Source organism: Poecilia latipinna, unplaced genomic scaffold (assembly GCF_001443285.1).
Source record: "Poecilia latipinna isolate Pla-1442-1.1 unplaced genomic scaffold, P_latipinna-1.0 Scaffold467, whole genome shotgun sequence".
Lineage (NCBI taxonomy): Eukaryota > Metazoa > Chordata > Actinopteri > Cyprinodontiformes > Poeciliidae > Poecilia > Poecilia latipinna.
The window spans coordinates 323,612-334,800 of NW_015113083.1; the positions used below are offsets into that span (position 1 = coordinate 323,612).

Genomic DNA, 11,189 nt, shown 5'->3' on the forward strand with positions numbered 1-11,189 from the left:
ATACATAAGGTTGAGAAATAAAAAAAAATATGGGAAAATTAAAACCCATTTTGTCCCTATTCTCAAGAATCACTGTTATACTCTTGTGTTTTGTGCACTCTGGCCTCCTCTGTATGAATTTATGCTAATATTTTGTTTCAGTCAACCTGGATGAACCGCTGCTTCTTCCTGCGCCTTTTGAACCTTGTGTTTTGCTTTAAAGAATATTTAGTTGGAAATTTTGTTTTTACTATTTTTAAATCAGTATTTGTTTTGATTAAACTTTTAATTCTTCAAAAATATAGCTAGAAAAGACAAAGAAAATGTAAATCATTGGTTATGATGATCGCTTGGTTCTGATCAGAAGCTGTGATTTGATAAACAGTAGTAGAAGAAGAAGAGTCCGCCTGTCGTATCAAATGCTCCTCCGGTTTCTTTTATTACAATCGAAGTGAAATGGAGACAAACACACAGGCGCCTTGCATAGAGTGGAGTTCTGAAAAGTGCGTCCGGGTCCGGAGGGAAATGTTCCAGAACCTCCAGGTCCGACCGGAACCTGAAGCTCCTCATGCACAAAGTTCCCCAGACATGAACCCAGAGGTGAGATGAGTCGGACCGGACCAGAACCGGCCTCCCGGTCCGCTCCGCCAGGCCCGAAGCTTTGGTACAATCGATGCAAAACGGAGATATTTTCACACAACAGACAGACATTTACACACAGAGACTCATGGTTCTGTACACGGTTCTCCAAACCCAGGTCCAGTCAGCTCATTACTAAGATAGACGGTTCAGAACCATGCTGGCCCAGAGGGCCGACCCGAACCGACTTTACCAGACCCTGACCCAGATCCGTCAATGGAGAGCAGGAATCCTCATGCACAGGAGTTAGAAAGGCGGCACTACTTCAGCATGCAATATGGAGCTACAACACAGCGCCACCTAGTGGTCTCTGCCAGGAGCAGCTCACGGAGCCGCACCGGACAGACCCTGCATGCAGGATTGGACTGGGAGCACTGGGAGGAAAGTGAAACCACCGCGGCGCCTGTGGTCTGACTCCAACAGGCTTCCGTAGATTTAACATGCAGCGTTTCGCGCGGGAGGACAGACGGATGTCTTATCTTACATTTTGGACAAAGAACAGCGTTTTACTGAGGACATGTCCCGGAAACGTTCATGTGTCCCAGTTAGGAACAGGAAACCATCAGAGGCACTGGGAACAAACCTCACATTCAGAAACTCAGCTGAGCTTCGCAAAAACATCCGGGCTGAAGACATTGGACCGAGAATCAGGCAACATCTGACCAAACGTCATCAACAGGTCAGACGCACCAGCTAGCTGCAGCTCTGCGGCGTCCAGGTGTGTTGGCGCGACGCAAAAATGGAAAAACATCAGCAGTGACCTTAGAGGAGCAGCTGTTCAGTGGTGGGCAAAACTAACTCAGCTGTTATTTCCAGTAACGCTGAAGCGCTACATCAACAGGGTGTTTAGCATAAACACTATACCAACATGTGATTTAGCAGAAGCTAATGCCGATGTGCTAATCATAAACAGAAAGAACAAACTGCTGCTACTTCAAAATGAGAAAATAAACTACTTGAACAATTCTTAACAGTCGATAACTTTATTATAACAACCCAGTAAACTATCGCTTTGGAGTTTATCTGGAAAAATTAGCTTAGCAGGAGCTAACTGTGCTAAACATATTGAAAGTTAGCAAAAACACTAAAAGAGAAACCAGATCTGCGTTTAGCGCAGTAGCGGGAGCGTGCCCACCTCTACAGCTGCAGCTGGTCTGAACTGGGTCATCAGCAAAACCTGGATCCAAACCCAGCAGAACTGAGCAGAACCAGAACCCGGTCACAAAGCCGAGAACCTTTGACCTGAACAGAACCAGGTAATATTTATTATGGCATTCATTATGTTCTGACTCCGGCCCGTCCAGCTCCAGCCATCCAGAACCTTCTGGTGTTCTGGACTCGTACATTCAGCTGCAGGTTTGGTACATTCGCCACCGCGTGGGAAGTGATGTCATCTGTTAGGAGGAAGTGGAGTTTCCACTGGGAGGAAGTGAAAGTATTGCTCATCAGAAAGGTGTGGAAAGTACCGGGCTCTCCAGAACCAAACCCATCAGAACCCGGCCCGTCCTCCAGGAGCGGGTCCAGTTTGTGCGAACAGGTGAGTGAGTGCAGGTAACCCCAGTGTGAAGGTCGGCCGGAGCGGCTGCTGAGATAAAGCACACATGTGGCTCAGTGACAGAAATGGGTTCACATGAAACGAGAAACTTTACAACATCCGGCGGTTCTGGTTCTCCGTCCGTCTCCTCAGAGAACCGGAGCGGCGGAGGAGCAGCAGGTTGGTACGCCGTCTGTTTCTTCTCTGATTCTCCTCAACGAGAGCATGGGATTTCCAGACGCTCCGGAGTTACTCCAAACCGAAGGTACTGGTCTCCTCCACGGCCGTCACCAGCTTCTCATACAGCATGGAGAAGGACGGGTAGGGAGGCAGGTCCAGCCGGTTGAAGCAGGTATGAGCCCTGAGGGACGGAGAGACGGCATCAACACCAACCAAAAGGTTGAACTGAATAAACCAACAAACGGAAGGATAAATCGATGGATGAAGTACTCTTGAGGCTAAATGAAACAGATTTAACCGACTCTGAAAAGTAAAAACTGACCAACAGTCTCTCAGAACGATCGTTCACAGAATCAGCAAACGTTTCGTTGCTAAAAGTCAACAGGGTCAAAGGAAACCTGAAGAGAACACTGGACCAGAAACCTGCAGACAGCTTTTCTGATGAAGTGAGAGCCAGCAGACGGAGCAGCAGAACCGGGCCAGAGGTCCAGTTGGAGTCGGAATCTGGGCTGCTGGTACTAATAAGGTCAGAATCACCTCCAGAACCTTCTGACATCACAGGAAGCCAAAGGACATAAACCTGGACCAATCAGAGCTGGTGGGCGGGGCTTAAACAGGAAACCAGTCTGAACTGGGAAGCTGTGGTTGGTTGTTTATAACTCTCACTGTTTAAGATGAAAATAAAAAGTGAGATATGAAAATGTGTTTCCATTTAGCTGCCCAATAATTCAGAGAAATCCTCCTCAACAGTCTAAATCCCACTTCTACTTTCTTAAACTGTCATGTTTGACGTTTATTTGAGTTGTAACTAATAAGATGATCCTCCGGTCTAATAACTGAGCTCACAGTGCAGCGTCTCTCTCCTCGCCTCACCTGGGTAAAGACGTGATCTTCCCCCACTTCTCCACGCAGAACCTGCGCGGTCCGTTGCTCCCTCGCAGCGAGGCGAAACCTTCGTAAGGAACGCTCGACGTTCCCGTCACGAACTGCAGCAGAAACAGGAAAACCGTCAGCTGCTGAACAAACAGGAGGATTCACAAACAGGCTGCATCAATCATTCCGCTCTATTCTGACTGCCTAGTCAAAGTCCAGTCCGGTTGTGAGGTGTGAATGCTAGTCGACCTTTGACCTCTGGTCCTACAAACCTCGGTCTGGGTTCAGTTTGAATGTGAACGCTAAGCGGACCAGAGACCGCTCCAGAAGCAGGAAGTGGACTGCAGCACAGGGCATTCTGGGTAAATACAACCAAAGCTAACGTGCTAGCCTGGCGCTAGCAGCAGAAATGGCTCCTGGTCTTTAGCCTAAAGAGAAATCCTCCAACACTAAAATCCTCCATCTTGTTTCCATCTGGTGAAGAAGGAAGTTGCTCTCAGTGCCTTCAGAGGTTTTTGTGTCGTTTCCTTCAGTGGTTCTTGGTGCAGCGCCCCCACAGGCCAGGAGGGGAACAGGCTGGTTTGACTCAGCACCACAGCAGCTGGAGGTGGAGCAGGTGATGGAGTTCTGGTTCCAGTAGAACCGGGTCGACTGGACCATCAGGAAACAGTCTATCATTCAGCTGATTGGAGTTCAATATCAAGATTTCATGATCAACTGTATCAAAGGCTTTTAATAAATTAATAAAATGTGCTGCAAAGTTTGTTTTTAACTACAAAACCAACTAAATAATGATTGATTGCAGATAACTTTATCAAGACATGTATTAGTTTTGGCAGGATCAGTCCCCCATATGAGGCTATTTTAAACTGAATGGCAAATATCAAACGACGGTTTTGTTCCCCAGTCGAGTCTCAGATTATCAGCTGGAAACAAATCCTTAAAGAGGAAGGAAACGCTCTGCAGGTTTATTGTTTAAAATTATGTAGAGAGAAACTACTGACCCACTTCAGGGATTAAAATATTATAATTTATATCTTTTAGTAGCTTGCATCTTAATCCAGCTGGAAATTTAAGGTAGAAACTATAAAAATGAATTCATGCTGCATCAGCTGATCTGTTTTTATTAATAAAAGCCACAGCAGCTGCCATAAAGTCCAGATTGGTTTCCTCTCAATGTCCCATAACAATAACTAATATTTAACAATAATAATGATAACGGTGCCTGTTATGTAACGCATTAGCCTCACTGTGGCAGTCCCTCCACCAGGGGGCAGCACCTCTCCTACCTGCAGCAGCCGCAGCCTCTGCTCATTGTTGAACCGCTCCACAGCCGCCCAGAACCAGCGGATCACTATGTGGTTGTCATGGTAACCTGAGGGCAGAGAGACGATGATGGTGCATGACTCAGATGGAAAAAAAAACTCTTCCTCCTCCTCCTGCTGCTGCGACTGAGCAGCTCTGCTGCGATCAAACATTTTAACACAAAATCAGAAAACAATGAAAACCATCTGGAGTCCATCAGCCTGCAGCGGAAGATTAATCCCAGATAATAATAATAGAAAATAATTTTAATTAAAATTAATAAAATAAATGCAAAAAATGTAATTAAAAATGTATTAATTAAAAATAAAAAATCAGAAATTGAACTTAAAGAAAATAAAATGATGCCCATTTTGAAGCATCTATTTAAAAACTGCAGAATTTAAAGTAACTTCTTCAGATTTGCTTGAGGTGGTTTTTGTTTCGTCTGAATATTCCAACAGGAAGAGGAAACAGTTCAACAGTTCAGTCCAACGTTTCCTGTGCCTTACCAGAGGAACCAAACTCTGACATTTCTAAGTCTCTCAATTTTTCTGCGATGTCTAGCAGCCTCTACTTCCTGTTTCCTGCCATGCGTAGCGTCACCGTGATGACATCACGCTTAGCGTAGCCTGGTCGACTCCAAAGCAGCAGATGGAAACTCACATCATTAATATTCTCATTTCTGACACATTTTAAAAGTTTGACTCTTTCACATCCTTTTGGTTTTAGGTGAAGATTCAATAGTCCTGATGAAGATCTGACATTTTAACACATTTAAGGCCTGAAAAGGACCAGATGATTAATGTTTATTATTGTTACTATTTAAAACATAAAAGCTTCTAAGTTTTTGCTGTGTTCTGAACTTGTGCATTCAGTCACAGGTCTTGTTTGTGTGGGAAGTAATTTGATCAGGCAGGAGGAAGTGAGAGTGTTGTTGATCTGAAAGGTGCGGAAGGCCTCTGCCTCGTACCTCCTCTGTACTCGGTGTTGTTCCTCCAGTCGGTCAGGTCGATCTCTGCTGTTCCTGCGATGACCAGCTCCAGCTCCCGGGCGTCAAACACCGACACCAGCCGCACGTCCACCACCTGACGAGCCGCAGCACACACACACACACACACACACACACACACACACAGAGGCAAACACAGACATGAGACCCAAACCATGAGACCCAAACCAAACGTTTCCAACACCCATCTGCTGTTTCTTCATGGAGAAAATCTGTTACTAAAATCAATGAAGCGACACATGAAGTCAAACATAAAGATTCAGAAAGTTTGTTTTCAAAGGAAAATTTAAAAACTAAAGAAACAAAAAGACAGAAAATCATGAACTAAAAGTACCATTAAGCTAGCTTGTGCTGTTTAAGCTAGTAGCCAGAAAAACCAGCTAAAGTTACTCAAAATGCTTAAAATTGATTTAAAAGTTTAAATCTGATATTTTTGTGTTTTTAGGTTTTGTTACAATGTTTCATTTTATACTGTTGTACATAAGTACAACAGTATAAAAGTACAAATAAAATGGATTATTATTAAAGCTAACTGTCATTAATGTGTTACATTTGTTATATATTTTTTGTTTATATAAAGGTTCTCAAGACCCAGCTTTTATTTTGATAGGGTACATCCGCTTATTAACAGGTGAATGTTAGCTAAATATTTAGTTTATAGATGATTTATTTTAGTTTGCAGCCAGATATGTAGCTTGTTAACCAAGTATTTTGTCAAGTTAAATGCTTAGTTTACCAATGGTTATTTTTAGCTAGCTTAGATTTCACTTAAATATTTCGCTAGCTCAGAGCTACAGCTTTAGCTTGGAGCTACGTAGCGGTACCTCATAAAAGCCTCGGACCAGGCTCTCGGTCTGCTGCGCCACGCCGCGCTCGATGCGCCACTTCACCATGCGCTCGATGTATTCCTTCTTGTTCTTCTCGGACACAGGGATTCCCGCCCCGCCGGGCTTCAGCTCTCTCTCTGTGATCTGCAGACAAACAGCCGGTGGGAACTTTGGACAGACACCGGTCCGTTGTAAGGGACGCGTTTAGGGGACGGACCTGTCCGAAGACTTCCTCGTTGACGGTGAAGGTGAGGTCCAGCATGTCCTCGATGTCGTTGTCCTTCATCCACTGCAGGCTCTGGTGGAACTCCTCATCCAGGAACTCGAGGTCGCTGAGGTCACACGGGCTGCAGGCACACAACCAGAACCAGTTTATGGGTGGTACCGGGTTTCTAAAGGGCAGTACCAATCTGCTCTTCCTTCTCCCAGCGCTAACTAGAAACCACCAGTCAGAGCCGGGAGGCGGGTTTTAGAGCTGTCAATCAATCTTGTGTGGAGCTTCTCGTCCCTCCCCTGTTCTCTGCTACACTGCAGCTAGCATAGCCTGCCATGAATGCTAAGCTAGTTAGCATGGCCACCATTAATGGTGGATAAATGGTTTTCCTGTTGGTCCACCATTAGCACATTTAGCGGTGAGTACAGGAGGATGATTAACAGCACTAAGGCCCGCCTCCTGGCTCTGATTGTTTGGTGTTTCCTCAGACAGTAGCAGCAGCTCAGGGAGATCGATGTGTTCACAGTTTATCTGTCTCATAATAAACAGTTTGAACAAATATGGAAAAATATATATTCTTGATAAAACCTACTGCAGCTTCAAAGGAAAATAAAAACTGTGCACTGTAAAATATTCCTAAAAGTTTTAGCCCCTCTTCTTCAGTCCACAGAGGAATTAATCTTTGCATGAACTAATCATTTTCCCTACACGCGTTTATCAGCCGGATGGTTCTGGTGAAACTTTGGGCCTTTCCGACCCGGTGATGCCACCGGAGGAACCACTCACATGCGCAGGAGGCCTTTATAGAACGGGCGAGTGAAGAACGCGTCCAGCAGGTACTGATGAACCAGAGCCAGGCCCAGAATCCGCCCGCTGAACCGAAACCTGGATGCAGACAGAACCAGAGCCATTCTCAGAACAACCATTAAGCTGCTGGTCCGCAGCAGACAGGAAGTGCTGACAGGAAGTCACCATTCGTGGTGGTTGTCCACAAAGGCGGACATGGGGCTGATCTGCACCGTGTACGTGTCGTTGGCCGAATACTCGAATAAACCGTAGTACGGGTTGAAGAGCTCTCTGGACACCAGGAAGAAGAACTCTCTGGACGGTCCGCTGTAGTCCAGCCTGAAACACACAGTGACCTGGAGTTCCTCAGGGCGCGCTGCTCGGCCCGCTCTCATTCAACAGAACCAAACCTCGGACCATCAGGCATCGTCTTCCTCACCCGTCCTCGCCGACGAAGCTGACGTAGAGTTTACTCCTCTGCAGGTCTTTACGGGAATAACACATGATCTGGTTGAAGGCGTCTTCCAGCAGGTGATCTCTGCGGATGATGAGCCTGGAGACAAACAGCAAGAATAAAATATTGGTAAAATGAAAAACAGAAAGAATAAAACAGAATAATACATGTAAAGTTGGTTCTGTTGTGTCATTTTTACCTAAAATACATTCTGTTTGGACTTTTCTAACATTTCCAAACACAAAAGAAGAAATCTAAGACTTTTTCCATTGGAGTTCCTTCAATATCAAAAGAGCCGAGATAAAGTTTGTAACTTTACCAGAATCAGTCGACCATATTTGTGAAATTACCACTGTGGTCTAGTTAAAGTTCATGTTAATGAACAGAAAAACCTGTTATAATTCCTGCCTGAGCGTCTAGATATTCAGTATCCAGTTCAGATGCTTTATTGATCAAATATTGTGAAAGATTCAGAAATAAGTGGGTCTAAAAAATGTCATACTAAATATGAAATATGTCCAGATTCAGATTTCATCATTGGTCTTAAACTGCATTCAGTGAACTGTAAATATGTTCATTCTTTATGTCTTTGATTGATATATTATTTAAGAAATTAAAAACCATCTGGTTACTTTCCCAGCTCATGTGTAAAAACATAATCAATCATGTTAAATGATGAGTCATGCAGTAATCGTGTATTTTTCTGACATACTTGACTTTTCCCGGCCCCTGGCCGTAGCCCTTCGTCTCCAGCTTCCGGTAGAAGTTCCTCAGTTTCGCCTCAAAGTCTCTCTTGTACGGAGCGGGCGCTCGCGCGTTGGCGCGCGGCGTTCCTGCAGCGAACGGGATGAAAGTCAAGGTGCGGCAGAGACAGGAGACCATCAGCAGATTAAACCAAATCACTCCAGAGCAATCAGAAACACTGATGCAGGTTAATCCTGGATTGGTTTGCAGCTTCAGACTCATCAGATTCTCTTCAGCTCAACTCCAACAAACCAAAACAATCTGGAGGAGTTTGTTTGTTTCACACAATTTAATCTGAGAATAAATTAATCTGCCTGGAAGGTGTTTGGTTTTTCTTTAGAAGATAATCCAGATCCTGGGTAAATTCAAGCGTTTTTCTGTTAACTCTGTATTTCTGCTCAGTTTGACTAAAACTAAACTCATAATAAAGTTATAAATGCTTTTAGAACCTTATTGCAAATGATTTGAGTTTAGATAAGAGAACAAAATGATGGTTCATTTTCCATAGATGAATGAACACTTTCCACATTGTTGTTCGTTCATTTGTCACAGTTTGAAGCTAAATATTTAGCTCGTTAACTAAACATTTTGTTCAGAGTATTTAGCTCTCTAAGAAAATATTTCCTGAAAAGTTGCTAAATGTAGCAGCATACAGCCCTGACTGGCTCCGCCCCTCATCCCTGACTGGCTCCGCCCCTCATCCCTGATTGGCTCCGCCCCTCATCCCTGATTGGCTCCACCCCTAATCCCTGATTGGCTTCGCCCCTCATCCCTGATTGGCTCCGCCCCTCATCCCTGATTGGCTCCGCCCACTTTGCTGTCACACAGGGTTCAAACTTTGAGACGTTCAGAACATGTGAGGTCTGGAGCAGGACGTTTCCAGCGTATTTACAGGACGTCTGGCTTTTTATTACTTTCTGAACAAACAAAACAAATTCTTATCGAAATAATCAAAACTTTTTATTGCTGTTGTTTAATAAAAGCTGTGAATGCAATAAAGTGTGAGCAAACAGAGACAGATTTACCTGGAGAGCTCTGAGGAGAAGACAGGCTGTAACCTGGGTGGAGCAATGGCGGCACATATGACATCACTTCCTCCTCAAACAGGCTGGAGACAAAGCATGAGAGGTCAAAGGTCAGAAAGGAGGCAGCCTAAATTCAGTCTCTCAGCAGAACGAATCCAAACACTGTGAGGAAAACATGGCGGACTGGTGAGCTTAAAGCAGAATGAAACTTTGTGATATTTTAGATTTTAAAGAATAACTCCATCAGGCCTGTGCTAGCTTAAATTACTACGCAGGACTGGAGGCTCAGCGGTTAACAACAGAAACAGTTTTCACCTGCTTCTCTCCAGCTTGAACATGAAAACACTGATGTTGCTCCGCCAATCACATCACAGCTGAAGCTAACGGTGGAGGAGCAGGAAGAGAAACGCAGCCGCGTTAGCAAACAAACTGAACGCAGAAACATCATATCAGCTGTCACATCTAAATCAATTCAAATTCAGAACTTTTTAATGCAACCTGGACACAAATTTAGAAATGTTAACCGTTGTCGCGTGTGTTGCATTTCATCGTGAGTAGAGACGACTTTCGCCTGTCGCTGTTGATCATCGCTCCCCTTACGTTGACTCTATCGCCCATTATAGACACAAAAAGTTAGCTAACTTAGTATGTTAGCTGCTAACATACCAAGGGCATGTTAGCAGCTAGGTAGCGGTAGCTTCAACCGCCTCAAGCCACAGAACAAAATGAAGATGTCAGTGAAAGACCAAAACTTTTGACCGTCTCGTGAGAAATAAACTACAAATAAGATAAAATTGTTCTGTCATGACAAAACTTAGAACTAGAGTCAAAGGTCTGAGTTTTAGATCCTTATTTAAAGTCTAAATAAGGACGTGTGAACCCGGTAAATGGTTCCAGAACCGGTTTGGCTCACAGATCGGGTCTCACCTCAGCAGCATGACGAGGTCGGCGTCGCTGGACAGACGGGCGAGTCCGTTGACGCCCTCGCTGCGGATGAACTGGACCTTCTCCCTACGGACACACACAGGGTTAAACAGGCAGGGATCCGGCAGGGTCAAGGGTCAAAGGTCGTGTTCAGGTTACTTTAGGGAGTGGTTCCTGGCTAACTCAGGCTGCCGCTCCTGTAGGACCTCAAGGATGTTGGGTTGCCGTAGAAACGCCACTATCTTGTCATTGTAGGCTGGAGGCAGAGGAGAGAGAGAGTCCAGGTGTGTGTCCAGGTGTGTGTTCTGTCCAGAACCGGACCCGGCCCGGCGGACTCACCCACAGGAACCACATCGTGGTACGGGCTGCGGCTGGACCCGCTGAAGGTGCTGGAGGGCCGGGGCATGGCGGGCAGGCCGCTCTGCCGGGAGTCATCCACCACCTGAGAGAGAGCGGCGGTTCAGGACGCAGCCTGGTTCTGGACCCGACCCAACAACCAGGGTTTATCTTCTTAGTTCTGGCTGGTTCTGGTTACCAGGATCTAATTAGCTGCTGAGATTCTCCCATCCGGTTTGGATCGGACCGGATCGGATCGGCAGAGTTTGCTGATAAGCGGCTCATTATTCTGGTTTTTATTCTGACAAGTTTCTCTGATTACCAACATGGATCTAAAGGTGATCTTAGTGGATCTGGTCC

General features: G+C 45.2%; 1 protein-coding gene across 3 annotated transcripts in view; it reads right to left on the reverse strand.

Annotated features, from left to right (window-relative positions):
• Positions 1-389: 389 nt before the first annotated feature.
• hecw2a (HECT, C2 and WW domain containing E3 ubiquitin protein ligase 2a) overlaps positions 390-11,189 on the reverse strand; it is a 42,630-nt gene continuing 31,830 nt past the window's right edge. For 2 of the 3 annotated variants that reach the window (XM_015039335.1, XM_015039336.1), the window contains exons 17-30: positions 10,833-10,935; positions 10,653-10,749; positions 10,497-10,580; positions 9,570-9,652; positions 8,513-8,633; positions 7,786-7,899; positions 7,533-7,685; positions 7,347-7,445; positions 6,564-6,693; positions 6,344-6,490; positions 5,481-5,595; positions 4,495-4,580; positions 3,206-3,318; positions 390-2,513 (exon numbers count right to left, since the gene is read on the reverse strand). In XM_015039335.1, the coding sequence (XP_014894821.1) occupies positions 2,402-2,513; positions 3,206-3,318; positions 4,495-4,580; positions 5,481-5,595; positions 6,344-6,490; positions 6,564-6,693; positions 7,347-7,445; positions 7,533-7,685; positions 7,786-7,899; positions 8,513-8,633; positions 9,570-9,652; positions 10,497-10,580; positions 10,653-10,749; positions 10,833-10,935 (1,557 nt within the window). In that variant the 3' untranslated portion in view covers positions 390-2,401. Of the gene's footprint in view, positions 2,514-3,205; positions 3,319-4,494; positions 4,581-5,480; positions 5,596-5,665; positions 5,891-6,288; positions 6,491-6,563; positions 6,694-7,346; positions 7,446-7,532; positions 7,686-7,785; positions 7,900-8,512; positions 8,634-9,569; positions 9,653-10,496; positions 10,581-10,652; positions 10,750-10,832; positions 10,936-11,189 lie in introns of those variants that run through there. The other variant, XM_015039337.1, reaches the window with a different exon arrangement.